Genomic DNA, 16,999 nt, shown 5'->3' with positions numbered 1-16,999 from the left:
GTTGGTATTTTAGTGTGGTTATCCACATGAAGATAATTAATTATTATTGCATTCTTAAAAGTTTTAAGTTGTTATAATCCAATCATCTTGTAACATTGTGTTTAAAGATAAATGTAGTAAAGTTTTATTATTTTATGTCTGACCTTACATGTGGCTATTGATAATGTTTTTTATAGACATGATTATTAAGTGTGAGCATAATTTTATGAGCTTGTATTAACTTGTTTGCAGATTTCAGATTTATTTATAATTTTTATACTTATATTCACTTGAGTTGGAATATATTCTACCGTTCCAAGTGTTTGTTAAATGTAATTTCATGATCCTTTCTCACTAATAGATAAGAATAAATGCAAAATAGAATTATTTGTATTTGTTATGAATCGTGTATTAATAAAATTAATGATGTTAATAATCTGCGTGTTCTTACTTTGTTTAGCTAATAGAGTGTATTTAATTATTAGGCATTTGATAAGAACTCATTTAATTAATGATTATGAGATTATTAGTTTTGGTTCATTACAATTTTTTTTCTTTGAAGAGGTTTAATCGATCTAGTAAATAAATATAATATTTTGCTTCTACGTGTGTTTATTTTCTTTTACATCAGTTAATGTTTATTTAGTCACTGTATATGTTTTTGGAACACCAGTATTTGAATTTTGAAAAGTAAAGATAGAGTAGTCATTTTAACCAATCTTGCATTTATTTTACATTATGCATTTCAAGTACTGACCTCCCATGGTCATCATTTGCTTGTGTATCATTTTATTATTAACAGCATAAAACTTTACTTTAGCAATCTTAAATTCATAAGAGTTTGTATATATATTCCTTTGTTAACCCACCTGGTTGGTCTAGTGGTGAACATGTCTTCCCAAATCAGCTGATTTGGAAGTGGAAAGTTCCAGCGTTCAAGTCTTAGTAAAGGCAGTTACTTTTATACGGATTTGAATACTGGATCGTGGATACTGGTGTTCTTTGGTGGTTGGGTTTCAATTAACCACACATCTCAGGAATGGTCGAACTGAGACTGTACAAGACTACACTTCATTTACACTCATACATATCATCTTCATTCATCCTCTGAATTAATACCTGAACGGTAATTCCCTGAGGCTAAACAGGAAAAAAAAGAGATATATTCTTGGAAACGGATATGTTCTATATTTTATTTTCAATGTAATCACAAGTAAAATGAGCTTTGGTTGTTTCTAAAGGCTGTATTTTATTTAAAAACCTTAGTCAAGTTGTTACTGTGTTAAACAAGGAATTAATCGATCTCTTGAATCATACAACAGTTGACACAGCAGTCGAATCATCCATTAATTTAGAGATAACTGATGTTTTTACTGTTATTCTGATATAGTAGTGTTGTGGTGAAATTTTTATTTTATTGCTTGATAATATTCTATATTCTTACATATATACATTTTATTGATTGGAATAATTGAATAACAGTTTATGTTTTGAGTAAATGGAATAAATTTAATCTGTTCTAACTGTGCTTTTTAATTGTTGTGAACTCATAGTAAAGAACTTGCCAATTTTGTATCCTTTTATTTTAAATGTCAATGTCAGACTGTAGTCAGCACACATTCTTGATATATTACCTGTTGTAAATGGTGATTCAAAAAATCATACAATCTCAAACGGTTTAAATAATAATTATGAGCTCTGTTATTGGCAGGGTTTTTACTCTGTAATTCACAACATACATTTAAAGGAACAAAAATATATTTCTCAAGTATTTGTTGGTTTAAAATTTTCATATATCTAATTAAATCATTTTGAAAATGGTTTTTAAGAATGAGTAATTTACACTGGTAATAGATATAGTAAATTGATGAAGGGTAGTAAATTGGTAGATAGACGACAATTGTTTTGTTGTCTGATTACCAGATACGACCTGGATCAGAGTACATTTTCACCTCCAACTGAAGATGACAGCTTCTTCTACATCCGCTATCCGAAGTCAAATAGTGTTGATCCTCAATCTATAAAATCATCTGCATCTACAGTGGATCCGCCCAACTATCGTTCCATCAATGAAGTTCTGCAGAATCACACTGTACCTTGCCAACAGTTTATACCCCAAGCTAAGACAAGTAAATTTTTTTTCTTTTGTTTATTAAAAAATCATTTTTATTTATTTTAAACTTAAATGATTTATTTATAAAACGTGTTTTTTTTTTTAATTAAAAGAAACCAAAAAATATACATCTACAAGTATGATAGTACTTTATAAGAAGGTGATTTCTTATATGAATTTTTGTATTATGTTTTAATAACAAAACATATTGCATGTATGTGTCTTTCATGACTAATTATAAAGAATATTGTAATGTAACTATATTAATTTACTCTCTCCCCAGTTTGTCAAGATTGATTACAAGAATTTTCATTCTTTGATGTGGGTTAATATCATAACTTAATACTGATAATGAATTTAAAAAGCATTTTTATTGAATAAGACTATACTTGCCAGTATATCTGTTTTGGTTTCATTTAATAAAATTTTTATATGTGGTGTGTAGGAATAAGAGATATTGCAATAAGAGGAAAAATCCAAAAGTAAGAAAAATTTTTATTTTTCTTCCATTTTAAATGTTTCACTACAGTGACTGTTTTGCTGTAAATCACACCCACTTATCATCTGTCCATTGGAAGTATAGTTTCATTATTTGCTGTTTCTAGTTTTCATTTAAAGTCGATTTAGTGATTGTTTTTCATATGATTGCACCAGGGAAGAAATGTGACTAGTGATGCAGTTTCTCAATTTAGAAGGGGAGTAAAACCAGCAGAGAAAACTCATAGAACATAGCAGCAATCTGGAGAGAGTCATTTAAGGAGTGGAAGCAAGACCTATGAATGGATTGGTGGTCTTAAAAAAGTAGGATCTCTAATAAACAACAAAAAGGTAGGCCTTTGACTTGAAAGAATAATGATAATATGAAAGCAGTTAGACAAATGATTCACAATAATTGACAAATTAAAGTTGTAAGTGAATTGAATATTAGCTTTGTCTCAATATTTTCAATTATAAGAAATTCATTAAATTTTTATAAAGTACATAATATATACTGATATATGATATCAGTATCATATAACAAAAAAAAGAATCATTTAAAATTTTTCCAGAAGAATTTCTAAGCATTCTAGAAACATGAAATTAAGAAGGATCATTTCTGAAGCAAGTAGTAAGTGTTGATGTGATGTGGATCCCATCAAGAACCTGAGTAAGCAATGAAGTTTAGTCTAGAAGTATCCTTCGTTTCATACAGAAAAAATATTCACTCGCATGTTTCAGAATTTTTATGATAAAATTGTAAAATATAAAAGAGACCCAGTTTTTATTCACTTCACGCATACAAGTCAAATGGTGAACATTGAAAACAACTGAGAACCACTGCAATCACTGAAGGAAAAATTCAAGGTCCAGACGTAGTAAACTTTTGAAAGGTGTAATTTATGATAGTATTTGACCTCATACCACCAACCTTTATTTTAAAAGTGTTGGTGTTGAGCTCCAGACCACCCGCTATACATTCTGACCTGCTGTAAGCAACTTAAGTAATTCTGGCTCACAGGAAGAAACGCTGCAAGGGAATCATTTCCATTCTGTTTGAAAATTCATAGAAATAGTGTAAAACTGGCTGCACATCAAACCCAAGAAGTTACTTCTGGAAAGGAATTTAAAAGCTTATAAAAAAAATTGAGCAAGTGTGTAGAAGTTGGAGGGACATTGAAATAGTAAATTTCATTTTTACTTTTTAACTTATACTCATATACTAATACACCTCTCTTAAATTGAATTTTTTGTGCTCATATGAGATGTGATTGGGAAATTTTTGCTGCCACTGCTCAATAGGAGGGGGAAGGTTTGCCTCCAGGAATGGAAGGGAAAGCTTGTATTGTCTTTTAAACGTCCTGAAAAGATCACTGCGATATCTTTGTTCAGTAAAGAGTAACATTCTGATAGGTGAAGATGTGTTTTCAGTTATCGACAAATTATTGATTTCACAAAATGGATGAACAAATGAAAGTATCAAATTTTGCTTATAAGTCAGTTAATCAGCTTCTGTGAACTCTTAAACAGCTTTCAGGTGTAAATGTCTGAGCTACTCAAATGTTTTTATCTGGTTCAATGGATTCAAAGATGGTCGCAAATCAGTTGAAGATGACTCCCAGTTAGGCTGGCCTCCACTTCAAAAACAAACAAAAACAGTGTGAAAGTATGCAATTCAGTAAACTCAGACCGGAGACTTAAAATTAGGGAGATGGCTGATGAACTTAATTTAAATTTCTACGCGTTGTCAAATTTCATTGGATTTGAATATGCATAAAGTGTTTGTGAAATTCATTCTGAAGTTGTTGTTAGACCTGAAGAAAAAACACTTAACTTCAAAGGTCCCAAGAACTGATCTAGCTGAAACTGACCCAGATTTGTTAAATAGAGAAATTACAGGTGATAAATCATGGATTTATGGGTATGACCCTGAATCAAAGACACAATCATCATAATGGAAGAGTCCAAGTTCGACATGACTGAAAAAAGTGTGACAGCGAAGTGGTTGAATGTGAATATAATGTTTAATGGTTTTCTTTTGCCCGTAGAGAGCAGACAGTCAATCAGGAATACTGTAAAAGTGCCCTTCACTGTGATATATATGTGATGAAAAATGTGATTTTTCAAAAAGCATTAAAAAGAAAATTGAAATTTTTCATTTTTGGTGCAAAGAAATCAAGAATTTTTAATATTATAAATATTAAAAGATTTTGTGATATTATAGAAAATTTTTGTCGAGTAAGAAAGAGAAAGAATGTAAAATCAGGAAGCAGTATTTATCATTGGTACAAGGCTCTGGCAATCAAAGAAGTATCTGTCGATAACCTTTTTACTTTTTTTTTTTTTTTTAATGATTCATTAGCTATTAATATTATGATAATGTATTTATTAAATTACTAAAACTTGTTCTGGTGTTGTTAAAATTAAAATTTTTTTTACAATTAATTATGTCTATCTCATATTAATAGCTGATATAGAAATTGTGTTAAAGTTGTTTATGACCCCTTAAATGAGTGTTGAGTTCATGATCATCCACTTCTATTTCCTTTTTAGTTTCATGATGCGCAATTTAAATCTAATTATTTTTATGCCATTTCCCAGATCTGTATTTTCAGAAGAAATTTATAAAATCTTTTTTTTTTGTACAACGTTATCTTAGTTAGAGAAATTTTTTAATATTATATATTTATTGAATGAGTTTTTCATTATTCTTGCCTTTTTAAAACATTCCCATTTCTATAACTTGATTAAAAAAAAAAAAAAAATAGTTTTTGCATGTTTCTAGTATGTTGTTTTTTTAAGCCTAGGTACAAACTGCAGTATTATTATGAACAAGTTGTGAGTACAAATTTTTAAAAATAATTTTTTTTTAATTAATGTGATTAATTTTAATTTCTTCAGGTTCTGTTACTTATTTTTATTTTGTGCAGTGCTGCTAATAATTTCCTTAATCATTTAATTTAAATATTCTTTAAATTTTTGACGATAAAACTATATGTAGGCTTTACTGTTTAATGAATAGCAATTTTATAAAAAATCTTATAAATTCAGGATAAGCAAGTTTAGTTTGAAGTACCTAATCAGAAAACTTATCTTCATGTAAACAGCTATGAAATATCAGAAGAAAAAGAGGTTGGTGGGAGATTATAAAAATTATGATATATTTATATTCTTAAGATGTACTTTGAAATTATATAATTTAGAAAGAATTGTTACAAAACTAGATTAAGAATAAATAATCTGGTAAAAATGTGAGTAAAAGTATGAATTTAGAAGTTTCGAAAACTTTGGAACTGGAATAATCAAGAAAATCTATTTATTTGATTCGGGAGACATTTGTATCATATAAACCATATATTGGTCAAAATTTAGACTTTCGTTGTACTACGTCGTTACTGTAATTAAGATAGAAATAGTATTATTCAAGTTGGAAAATAGTTATTTTTTAATTATTTGAAAAAATTAAATTTAACAAATTTTTAAAAACTTAATTAATTTGGGACTACCTAATTTCATATGGTCTTGTGAAATGGTTTTCATCCTAAAATGTGGGAGTGAAGAATAATTACGGGACATTATTTATTTTTTCAATTTGTAACTTTTTTGATTAGTCTGTTGTAGCCACCATTCCATTACCAAAGTTGTGAGATAAAGTTGTACTGCAATGAATGATTGCACAGGTTTGCAAAATTAACATCACTGTTAAATTTTAATTTCTTTATGTATCTTATGTTCTGAATAATAAGGAAGTTTCATACATAAATGTTTGGTAATACTGCAATCGGTTCATGCTGCGGGTATTTTTTTTATAAAGAAGTTGACTAGCTCTATTTAGCTTGTACTTTCATATCTAAAAGGTTTTATGCTGCAATCTTATTTATATTTACAGAATAGCTTATCAAAATAGCTACATATATTGCCATTATGAAAGATTCAAGCTTTATGGAAGAGATATCTGTGACAATGAGATTCTGTCTTTATATATGATCCTTTGACCAAAATGAATGTCATCTGAGTGATACACTGATTATAAAAAGTCTTAGAGTAGCAAAGTTTAGTGTTGACTGATTAAATATTGTAGTTAATGAATTTTTGCATAATTGGAAGTATTGTTGTTATTTTATTTTGTTAGACTTTTGACTCTAAAAATACAAAATATATACATATATTTATGATGTATATTCAAAATATACATCATAAAAAATGAATTATGTATTAACTGTTAAAACAAATGGAAGAAATGTTTATATAGAAGCTGTACCTAAGTTATGATCAGTTCAATTTCTAAATTGTAATTTTTTCATAGAAAAGATCAAAAACCAAATTCTAGAAAAATGATGGATACTTCACTTAGGAATGTCTAATTTACATCGTTGTATACATAAATTTTACCTAATTAATTGAATTTATTTGTTAATTATTAATTACAAAGTTTATGATGAGTAGTATTTTTAGTTATTGAGCAATTTTTATTATATAATAGTATTGTAGTATCCTTTTAAGTAGGGGAGGGGATGAAAGTATATTAATTAAAGATGAAAAAGATTGTGTCAGACTGAGACCAAGGCTAATGATTATTTATGTTAACAATATATTGTTCCTATTGTTTTAGGTGTATTAATATTATGGTCATAAAATTATTAATTGTACCTTCAGTGTATTATTTTATTTATATATGTAAGTATAACTACATATTTATATGTGCAAGTAAAATCGATTAAATTTTAATATCAGATTTAAATTATTACAATTTTTTTTCCTTGTACTTATTTCTATATTAAAACTAATGTATTTGTTTTTATTATGCAGCACAGTATTGGATGCTTAAAGATGCTTATTTTAGAATGTCACAAACGTGTAAGTTTTATTTTTACATAAAAATCGATGCATTTTTACTTTGTGGTGTAAAATGTTTATTACTTTGGGACATTATGGTTCTTTTGCTTTGTTTTTATCTCGTGCTTTATATTATTCGTTTCATTTTTTTATTATTGTTTAAAAATCAAACTTCAGAATATTAGTGGAATATTTTTACGCGTGATAAATTTAATTGTTTATATTGACATAACTAGGTTATCATTTCTAATCCATTTGAAAGATTGTCTTTTAATAATTTTAATTAATTTTTAAAAATATATTAGAAAATAATTTTTTTTCTGATAAGTTAGATCAGCTCCCTTTTTAATTTAATTATAAGATCAAAATAACACTAATCTGAGAATCATGCTGTTATTTATGAAAAATTAAAATATTTTGAGAATATAGGCCGACAAAATGATGTAATGTTACATGCAGAAAGTCACACATTAGTGGCTACACATTTAATGACCTCACTTTAGAAAGATTTTTTAACAGAATATAATTGACTCTTATTTTCTTATTTAGATATTAAACTAGCCAAATGGGAAAAAATTTCAAAATCCATGTTTGAAACAAATAAATTGTTATCATGTTATCTTCCTATTACTATTCTTGCCAGAAACTAACAAATACATATAGTTTAATAAAATAACAAATAAGTTTTATTTTAACATTAGTTTGAATTGTTTAAATAATTTGTACACTGGTTTTATTTTCCCTCCAAAAAATACAAGTTTTTAACAAAAAACAATATGATTATTTGCAAAGTAGTAGTTGCATAATCATTATGTTCACAAACAAAACAAGGTTTTATATTGTAATTGAATTGATAGGAAAAACAATAATTGGTGCCATTATTCAAAATGATTCATATAACAATGAGTTTCTTAATAATTTAAGGGAAATTTTTAACAAATAAAGATATTGAAAAAAAAATGTGTACAATAAATAAGTAATGTGTTATGTTTAAACATAATGTAATTATTATTATTATTAATACATCAGTAGAGGCATTTTTAACATTACTACACCGTTATTCTTAGAAAAATCAATTCTTACTGATGTTTCTAACACTTAGGCGATTTATATATGTGGCTACATGAAAGATTGGGTCAGAGGTGATTTATATATGTGGCTGCATGAAAGATTGGGTCAGATGTGTAAAAGAACAAATTGCAAATTGCATTGAACCCCTTTGCATTGTGAAAGATTGTCTTATATATATACATGCTAACTAATGAAGAAAGGGTAATAAGAAAATATAATAGTGTTTTTATTGAACTTTACACTGATACCAACTTAATTAAAGAAGTAAACTTAAATTATGTTAATAACTAAGAAGTACAGTTTACAATGCCACATCTTTTTAATAAATCCTCAGTATCTCTACTTTGTTAGTAAGCTTACTGCTTAATTGGTACAGTATTTGTTGCACAGAGATTTTGCTACAATAATAATCGCAAAGAGTAAAAAATATTATATTTTATATTTCAATCAAGGTTGCACAATTACAGCTATGTGTTTTTTACATGTGAATGGCAAAACTAAGTCTTGTTTTTAATTATAAAAATTAAATTTTTTGTTTTCATACAGAATTACATCAAATTTTTCAGAATTAAATTCTCTATAAGTTTTGATAATAACATTTATGCATTTATTATTCGTTTTACAAATTGTTGTACTTAAAACCTAAAAAAAAAATTTTTATCATCAAATTTTTCTGTTTTATATCTGATATGAAAACTATGGAAGATACTGTTTTCAGACCTGTTTTATCTGATTTTTCAGGTCAAAACATGAGAAATCATAAAGTTTACTCATTATACAATGCCTTAAAAATTTCTGTATGACCTTATTTCATTGGAGAGGCTGAAATTGGGCAAAATATTTTACTAACCATTACTCTATAACAAAGCGTTTTCAGATATATGTGTGTATGAACTTTCAAGCTCAAAAGTCAGTTTGCAAATTATTTCCCTTTCCTTCTGAATCGTTATATGAGGATAAATCAACTATAAACAGGATTTTTGTTCCTAAGCGTCTGCGGTTGGTAGGACTGGGCCCACGCTTCTAGGATGCATGAGTGGGGTCATTAGAAGTGGGGAGAGCCAGCCATTCCACATTACCAACCAATTTATCAGTAACGCTCAAGATGTCGGAGCAACAAGTGCACCCCTCCACTGTGCAACGCATAATTATAACATTTCTTGCTTGTGAAGGAGTTCAAGCAACGGAAATTTTCCAAAGATTGACTGCACAGTTTGGGGACCAAACATTGTCAAGGACTTGTGTGTTTGCATTGCATAAAGAGTTCAAGGAAGGATGGGAACAAGTGAAAATCAGGAACACGATCGCTGTCCTCGGACCAGCATTACAGACAAAAACATATGTCCAGTACGAGACATTCTTAAAGACGATCAATGGATAAGAGTATCTGAAATTGCAGAACAGGTCGGAATAAGTTATTGGAGCTGTCAAGCGATCATCACAAATGACCTACAGTTCTGCAAGTGTGTGCCAGATGGCTCCCTTGCCTTTTGACTGCAGATCAGAAGTTCAGACGTTTGGAGGTCTGTCAAGCTTACAGCAAGATTTGTGAAAGAAGGTGATGCATTGTTGACTCGGATCATCACCTGCGAAACAAGCCACCTCTTCATTCGATCGTCACTTCCCCAGTCGAAACAAGCCAGTGTGGAGTGGCAGAGGAAAGGGAAGGTAACCCCAGTGAAAACCAAGACTTCACTGTCAGCTGGCAAGGTTCTTCCAACTGTTTTTTTTTTACTGTCGAGGCATTTTGTTCATTGATTTTTTGCATGAGCACACACAATCTATACTACTTACTACTGTGAGCAGCTGAACGAGGTTTTACAGCATATAGCCGTAAAAGATGAGACCAATCGATTCGAGAGGCCATCCTACATGACAACGCCAGGCCCCATACTGCAACTCTAAATGTCTCAAAACCAGAAGAAATACGCTGGGCTCAACTTGATCATCCTCCCTACAGCTCGGACCTGTTCCCTTGTGATTTTCATTTGTTTGGGCTGCTTAAAGAAGCTCTAGGAGGGCAACGATTTGACAATGACAAGGACATGGAGGGATTCGTGCACAATTGGCTCTTGATACAACCAGCTTCATTCTACGATGGCAGCGATAAATAACCTTCCCTCACTAGGAAAATGTATTTCTAAAGCAGGAAACTATGTAGAAAAATAAATTATATTTACCTTTTATTTTTCAATAAATAAAGTTTTTTAAGAATAAAATCCTGTTAATATTTGATTTACCCACCTATATAAAATGATTCATTATACTGATATATATGAATATATATATGTAAAAAGCATGGTTTGTCCTGACTGACTGATTCATAAACTTCTGGTTAAAACTACTGATGAAAATTTGTATGCTTGTTCTTCTTAACAGTGGAAGTTCTCACTAAGAAAGGATATTTGAAATGTCGAGTTTAAAGATTAAAATGGAGTAACAATGAAATTTACTATTTTTTTAATTTCTCTAACAAACGAAGATATCAAACTTGTGTGTTAATCTTCATGTGATTATCTAAAAACTAATTTCTAGTTTCTTGAAGTTCGGAGTTTAAAGGGTTAAAATGGATTTTGAATTTTTTTAAAACCTGGATTTTTTAATCTCTCTATTATAAATGAAGATATCAATTTGATTTTTGGTTTGTGTAATTTTCATGTAATTATCATTTTTGGTTTGTGTAATTTTCATGTAATTATCTAAAAACCAATTTCTAGATTTTTCAAAATTTGATCTTAAAAGGGCTAAAGAAAGGTATTTCCGATTATAATAAATGAGATATTCACTAAATTGGGGCTTGCAAGTACTCTTCAAATAAATAACTAAAAACCATTTTCAGCTCAACAAACACAGCCACTGTTACTGTATGTGCAACATGATTGACTGCAACTGCCTTGACAAAAAACATAAAATAAAAGCAATTAAATTTTTTTTTTTTAAATTGAGAAATGAAATATGTTCATCTTCTATATTGGCTTTTGTTGTGTAACGTTAAGAACTGAAAAAATACATTTTTACCTGTACAAAGTTATGGGTAACTAAGATGTAGGCTGACTGTTTTGAAATCCACATTCTTTGATCGCTCAAAGTTTCAGGTCAAGTACTGACCAAGTTACTCTGAAGAAATTACAATACACCAAAATTTTTTATAAATTGAACAAGCTTTAATTTTTATTTTTCATTATTATTCTTACAAGCATGAGTTTAATGAACAACATCAGGGTCCAGGAGGGAGAGCCCTCTGGCTAGACAGGACAGCAAGCAAAGCGAGCCATGACTGGTTAAAATATCCCCTTACTGTGACTGGAAATGCAAGTAACCATATAGCATGGACAAAGCATGTACTGAAGTACAAACAATAAAATATTAATTTTACTTCCACTAGTCAAAAAAGATTATCTGAATACATTTTTATAATCTTTGTTATTTTAATATTTAATATTAATCTTCTATACCTAGTCAATTTAGTATCTTAATTGTTATAGAGAAATGCATTATTAAATAAGCTTATTTTACTGGCACTTATATTCTATGCAGTTAGTTTAGAATGTTAAATTCTTTATCTGTGTAAATATCTGAATTCTTTATCACATTACAAGCTATATGTTAATAATTTTTCAGCATTTCTGTAGTTTACAGCAGTAACTTTTTAGTAGAAGATTAGTTGTTAATGACTTGCTTCGGTATGCTTTAAATTATTTATTAGTAAAATCTTAGTCAAAAATTTAGGAGTTTAAGTACCCCATCACGCAAATATTTTGAAAGAATTTTAAAAAACTGGAGAAATTTTTTTGGCTGTGTTCATATCGTTATAATTTATTACTGGAAATAAAATTATACATCCTACATCCGTAACAGTCTATTTTACGTATTCAAAACATTACTTACCTGCATTTTATATCGCTCCTGCTTCAACAATCTTTAGTAATTCTACTTCTCAAATAACAAAATTCTTTTACATCCTTAATCTTTTCTGTTCCTATTTTTATATTCAGTGGTCCATCTACATTATTTCTACTAAATTTCATTACTTTCGTTTTGTTCTTGTTTATTATCATGTGGTAGTTCTTGCGTAGAACTTCATTCATGCCATTCATTGTTTCTTCTAAGTCCTTTTTACTCTCGGCAAGAATTACTATATAATCAGCAACCATAACATCTTTATATTTTCACCTTGCACTGTTATATTGCCAGTTCTATATAAAGATTAAAAAGTAACAGGGATAGGGAACATCCTTGTCAGACTTGCTTTTTTTATTACTGCTTTTATGTTATTCAATTTTTACTGTTGCAGTTTGGTTCCTGTAAGTCTATCTGTAGACATGAACCCTAAATTTTTTAAAATGCTAAACATTTTATTCCAGTCTCAGTTATCGAAAGCCTTTTCTAGGTCTATAAATGCCAAGTATGTTGGTTTGTTTTTCTTTAGCTGCACTTCCCGTTTATAGTATTTAATTGTCAATAGTTCCTTTTCCCTTCTTCATCTCTAGCATTCTTACACTTTCTTCGTTCATCCATCAGCTGCAATATATCCTCTCATATCCAAGGTTTTCTACCAGTTCTCTTTGTTCCACATAAGTTTGCTTTTGCTGATTTAAGAATTTTGTTTGTAACATTCTCCCATTCTTTGCCCTCTTATATTCCTTTTGACCAGCCTGTAGTCGCCTGCAATATTTCCTTCCTTGCCATTACCAATGCTTGCATTCCAATTTCCAACTATTATTAAATTTTCATCCCTTTTTTATGTGTTTAATTGCTTCATCAGTTTCTTCATATACACGCTTTCCTCATCATCATCATTATCATGGGCACTTGTAGACATGTAGACGTTAACAATCATTGTTGGCTTTGATTTTGATTTTATCCTTATTACAATGATTCTAATGCTTTGCATTTTAAAATACTCTATTCTCTTCTTGTTCATTGTGAAACCTACTCCTGCCTGCCCTTCATTTTAAATGAGTTAATTATTCTAAAATCACCTGACCAAAAGTCGTTTTCTTTTTCCCACTGAACTTTGGTAATTCCTATTACATTTAAATTTAACCTATCCATTTCCCTCTAAGTATTCTAACCTACCAACCTTTTTTAGACTTCTAACATTCCACACTCCGACTTGTAAAATATTATTTTTTTAACTTTCTGGTAACCCCTTTCTTAGTGGTTCCCACCAGAGATCCGAACAGAGGACTACTTTACCTTCGGAATATTTTACCAAGGAAGGTGCCTCCATCGTTGTTACATGAAAATGCAGAGAGCTACATTTTCTTGGAAAAAAAACAGCTGCAGTTTTCCATTGCTTTCAGCTGCACAGTAATCAGAAGATTGAGTGATGTTGATTTGGCCATATAAGTCCTCCTGACCTACGTCCTTAACAATTATTGAAAGAGCTGCTGCCTTTTTTCAGGAATCATTCCTTTGTCTGGCTCTCAACAGATAACTCTACGATATGGTTGCACCTTTGGTCCAGCTATTCTGTGTCACAGCACTCAAGCCCCCTTACCATCAGCAAGGTCTCATGATTCATAGAGGGAGATTTTTATGTATTAATTTAATAAAGTATTCATTTATCCATTCATAGTGTTCTGTTCTCCACCCTGCTGCTCCAATTCACAGCTGCTGGTCTCCACCCTGATCTATCTCTTGTTAACCTCTTTGCTTCAACATATTTTCTTTTTTCCATAATCCCATTCATCATTTGAAATATCTTCCTTTCCTTCCATTCGCCAAGCCATCTATCACATTCATTATTAAACACCTCATACAATTTCCTAGTTAGTTCCATTTCTTCTTACATTTTCATATGTATCATTTTCCTCTTCTCTCTGATTCTCCTACTATTTGTTACATGGTATTTCCATGTGACATATATCATTCTGCGCTACACCCACATCTCAAATGCTTTAACTTTCTATCTACTTTTCTCATCATCCACATTTCAGCTCCATAGAGCATCACACTTCAAATAAAACATTTCTTTAATTTCTTACTTAATGCTAAATTTAACTTTCCTCTCAGCAGTCTTTTCTTCTTATTAAATGCCTGTTTACTTGTTGATATTTTTGTTTTAATCTCTACTGTGCAAGTCAGGTCATCAGTTATAAAGCTAAGTAATGAAATTTCTTCACCTGCTCTAAAACTACATTTCCCGTCTTAATCTCAATCCTCTCTTCCTTTCCATCTCTCTTTTATTGTTTAGCCTGCAGAACCACTGTAAGGTAATACTTCAGAGGATGATGTGTATGAATGTAAGTGAACTGTAGTCTTGTACAGTGTCAGTTCAACTGGATGTGTGGTTAATTGAAACCTAACCACCAAAGAACACTAGTATCCAGAATCTAATATTCAAATCTGTATAACAGTAACTGCCTCTACTGGGATTTGAACCTTAGAACTCTTGACTTTGAAATCAGCTGATTTGCGATGACAAGTTCACCACTAGACCAACCTGGTGGGTCTCTTTTCCTCCTAATACCATACATTTTCTCTTTTGTTGATCCTCATACCCTGACTTGCAAGCTTCATTCAAGTCATTAAGCATTTCATTTAGAATACTTGGGCTCTCTGCCAGTACCACCATGTCATCAACAAAACATATACATTCTATTTCCCCCCCCCCCAATCTTTATTACTCTTTTCCTTTCATACGGCGTTTAATTATTTTTTCCAGATATATACTAAATAGCATTGGTGACATCCAGCATTCCTGTCTCACTCACCTTCCAATCTCTATTCTTACTGTTATTCGTCTCCTACCCTCATTTTTATTCTCTGGTTATAGTACAGCTGTTTTATACACTGGGAAGATAGGCTTTTACAACCTGTCTTCCCAGTCAACTCCCATCTTTTCCAAAATTAGCAATAATTTATCCAATCTAATTCTCTCAAATGCCTTTTCTAGATCAACAAATGCAACATGCACTCTCTGCCACTTTTTCATGTATCTCTTACCTACTACTCTTAGCAGCCCTATTACGTCACGTGTTCAACACCTAAAACCACACTTTTCTTCCTCAATACTGCCATTATTGTATATCCTCTTTATTTAGAACCCTTAATAGCCCATAGTTGCTTGTGATTAGCTAACCCTTAGCAGCACGTGATAATAGGCTAATAGTTCTATGTTCTTCACACATTTTTGTATTTCTTTTCTTTTCTATTGGTACCATTATTTTATCCTGGAAATCCTCCGGTCACTTTCCTTCTTCAAGTTTTCCATTGCATAGACCTAGTAATATCAATTTTCCTGTCTAGTAGGAGACACACTATTTGAACAGTTCAATTAGTATTTCCTCACATTCCTCAGCCTTTCCTTTTTAAATCATTTTAATTGCCTCATTAATTCAACTTTTTAATACACTGTACCCTTTTTGATCTTCATAAACTTTGTACTCTTCTTCCACTCCTGTATCTATTTCTATTGGCTTTTCTCCTAATGCACATAAATCTGCTATGTATTCTACCCATCTGTTTTTATTTCCTCCTTCTCAGTGTTTCCCATTTTTTTGCCTCTATCCGATACATTTTCTATCCCCATTTCTCTTTAAAAATTATTTCTGATTCTTCTTTATACATTAGCTCATATCTCTTCTTTTTCAAAATTTTCTATCTGTACATTTTTCCTCAAGACACTTTTCATGATCTTTCTCAGTTTCCCTTTTTAGTTCATTATTTAACATTTCTATATTTCCTTCTACCTTCTGTTTGTACATTTTTCCACTTTCTCCTTTCGTTCATCTTTTCTAAAATTTTACTTGTAACCTTCACTTTTCATATTGTTCCTGTTTTTAAACCCTATTGTCTCTGCTTTTTCTTAATTTTCATCCACTTATCTGCATTACTTGGTTTATCTCCCATTCTCATTTTTTCCAGCATTACTTTCTCCATGTCCTGTTACCTTAGCTTCACCAAATCATAGTAATCTCTTTTCCTGCCACTCCTAATTTTCTTGAGCGTATGTTCACTTTAGCCACAACTAGATTACTAGATTGTGATCTGAATTTATTTCTACACCTGGAGAAGCCTTAGCATTCTTTAGTAAATCTTTGTTGTATCATATGTAATCAATTTGCTATTTTTCTCTGTTCATTCATGATACCCTCGTATATTCTTCTTTTATGATTTTCAAACAGGGTGTTTTCCAACACTAATTCCTTCTCTATGCAGAATCTAATCAACCTCTCGTCTTTCATTTCTAATTCATAAATCATATTTTCTCACAGTCTTGTTTTCCCCTCCCTCGTCAACCATTCCAATCGCCTAGTATCCACTATTCATGCCCCCTTCTTTTCTTTCCTTATTCACTCTTCTATCCTTTCATGACACTGTTTTACTTTCTCATCTGTGTGCTTAGTGTTTAGCATGTACACTTGAATTATTACAATATCTTTATCTTCTCCCTTTATCCTCATCATCACCCTTTCATCAACATAACTCAACCTTGAATACTTTTCCTACCAGTTTCTTATTTATCAGTATGCACTCACTCCATTACTACTATACCTTTCTGCTTCTTAAAATTAA

At 30.5% G+C, this 16,999-nt stretch overlaps 1 protein-coding gene across 2 annotated transcripts in view; it reads left to right on the top strand.

The window, feature by feature from the left end:
* Nucleotides 1-16,999, top strand: part of LOC142325584 (uncharacterized) — a 43,025-nt gene that overhangs the window by 12,576 nt on the left and 13,450 nt on the right. The window contains exons 3-4 of one of the 2 annotated variants that reach the window (XM_075367506.1): nt 1,903-2,108; nt 7,379-7,426. In XM_075367506.1, the coding sequence (XP_075223621.1) occupies nt 1,903-2,108; nt 7,379-7,426 (254 nt within the window). The remainder of the gene's footprint in view (nt 1-1,902; nt 2,109-7,378; nt 7,427-16,999) is intronic. The other variant, XM_075367507.1, reaches the window with a different exon arrangement.

This window comes from Lycorma delicatula, chromosome 5 (genome assembly GCF_047948215.1).
Source record: "Lycorma delicatula isolate Av1 chromosome 5, ASM4794821v1, whole genome shotgun sequence".
Classification (NCBI taxonomy): Eukaryota; Metazoa; Arthropoda; class Insecta; order Hemiptera; family Fulgoridae; genus Lycorma; species Lycorma delicatula.
Note: the sequence above shows the minus strand (reverse complement) of the source record. Positions and strands in the feature narration are given on the sequence as shown.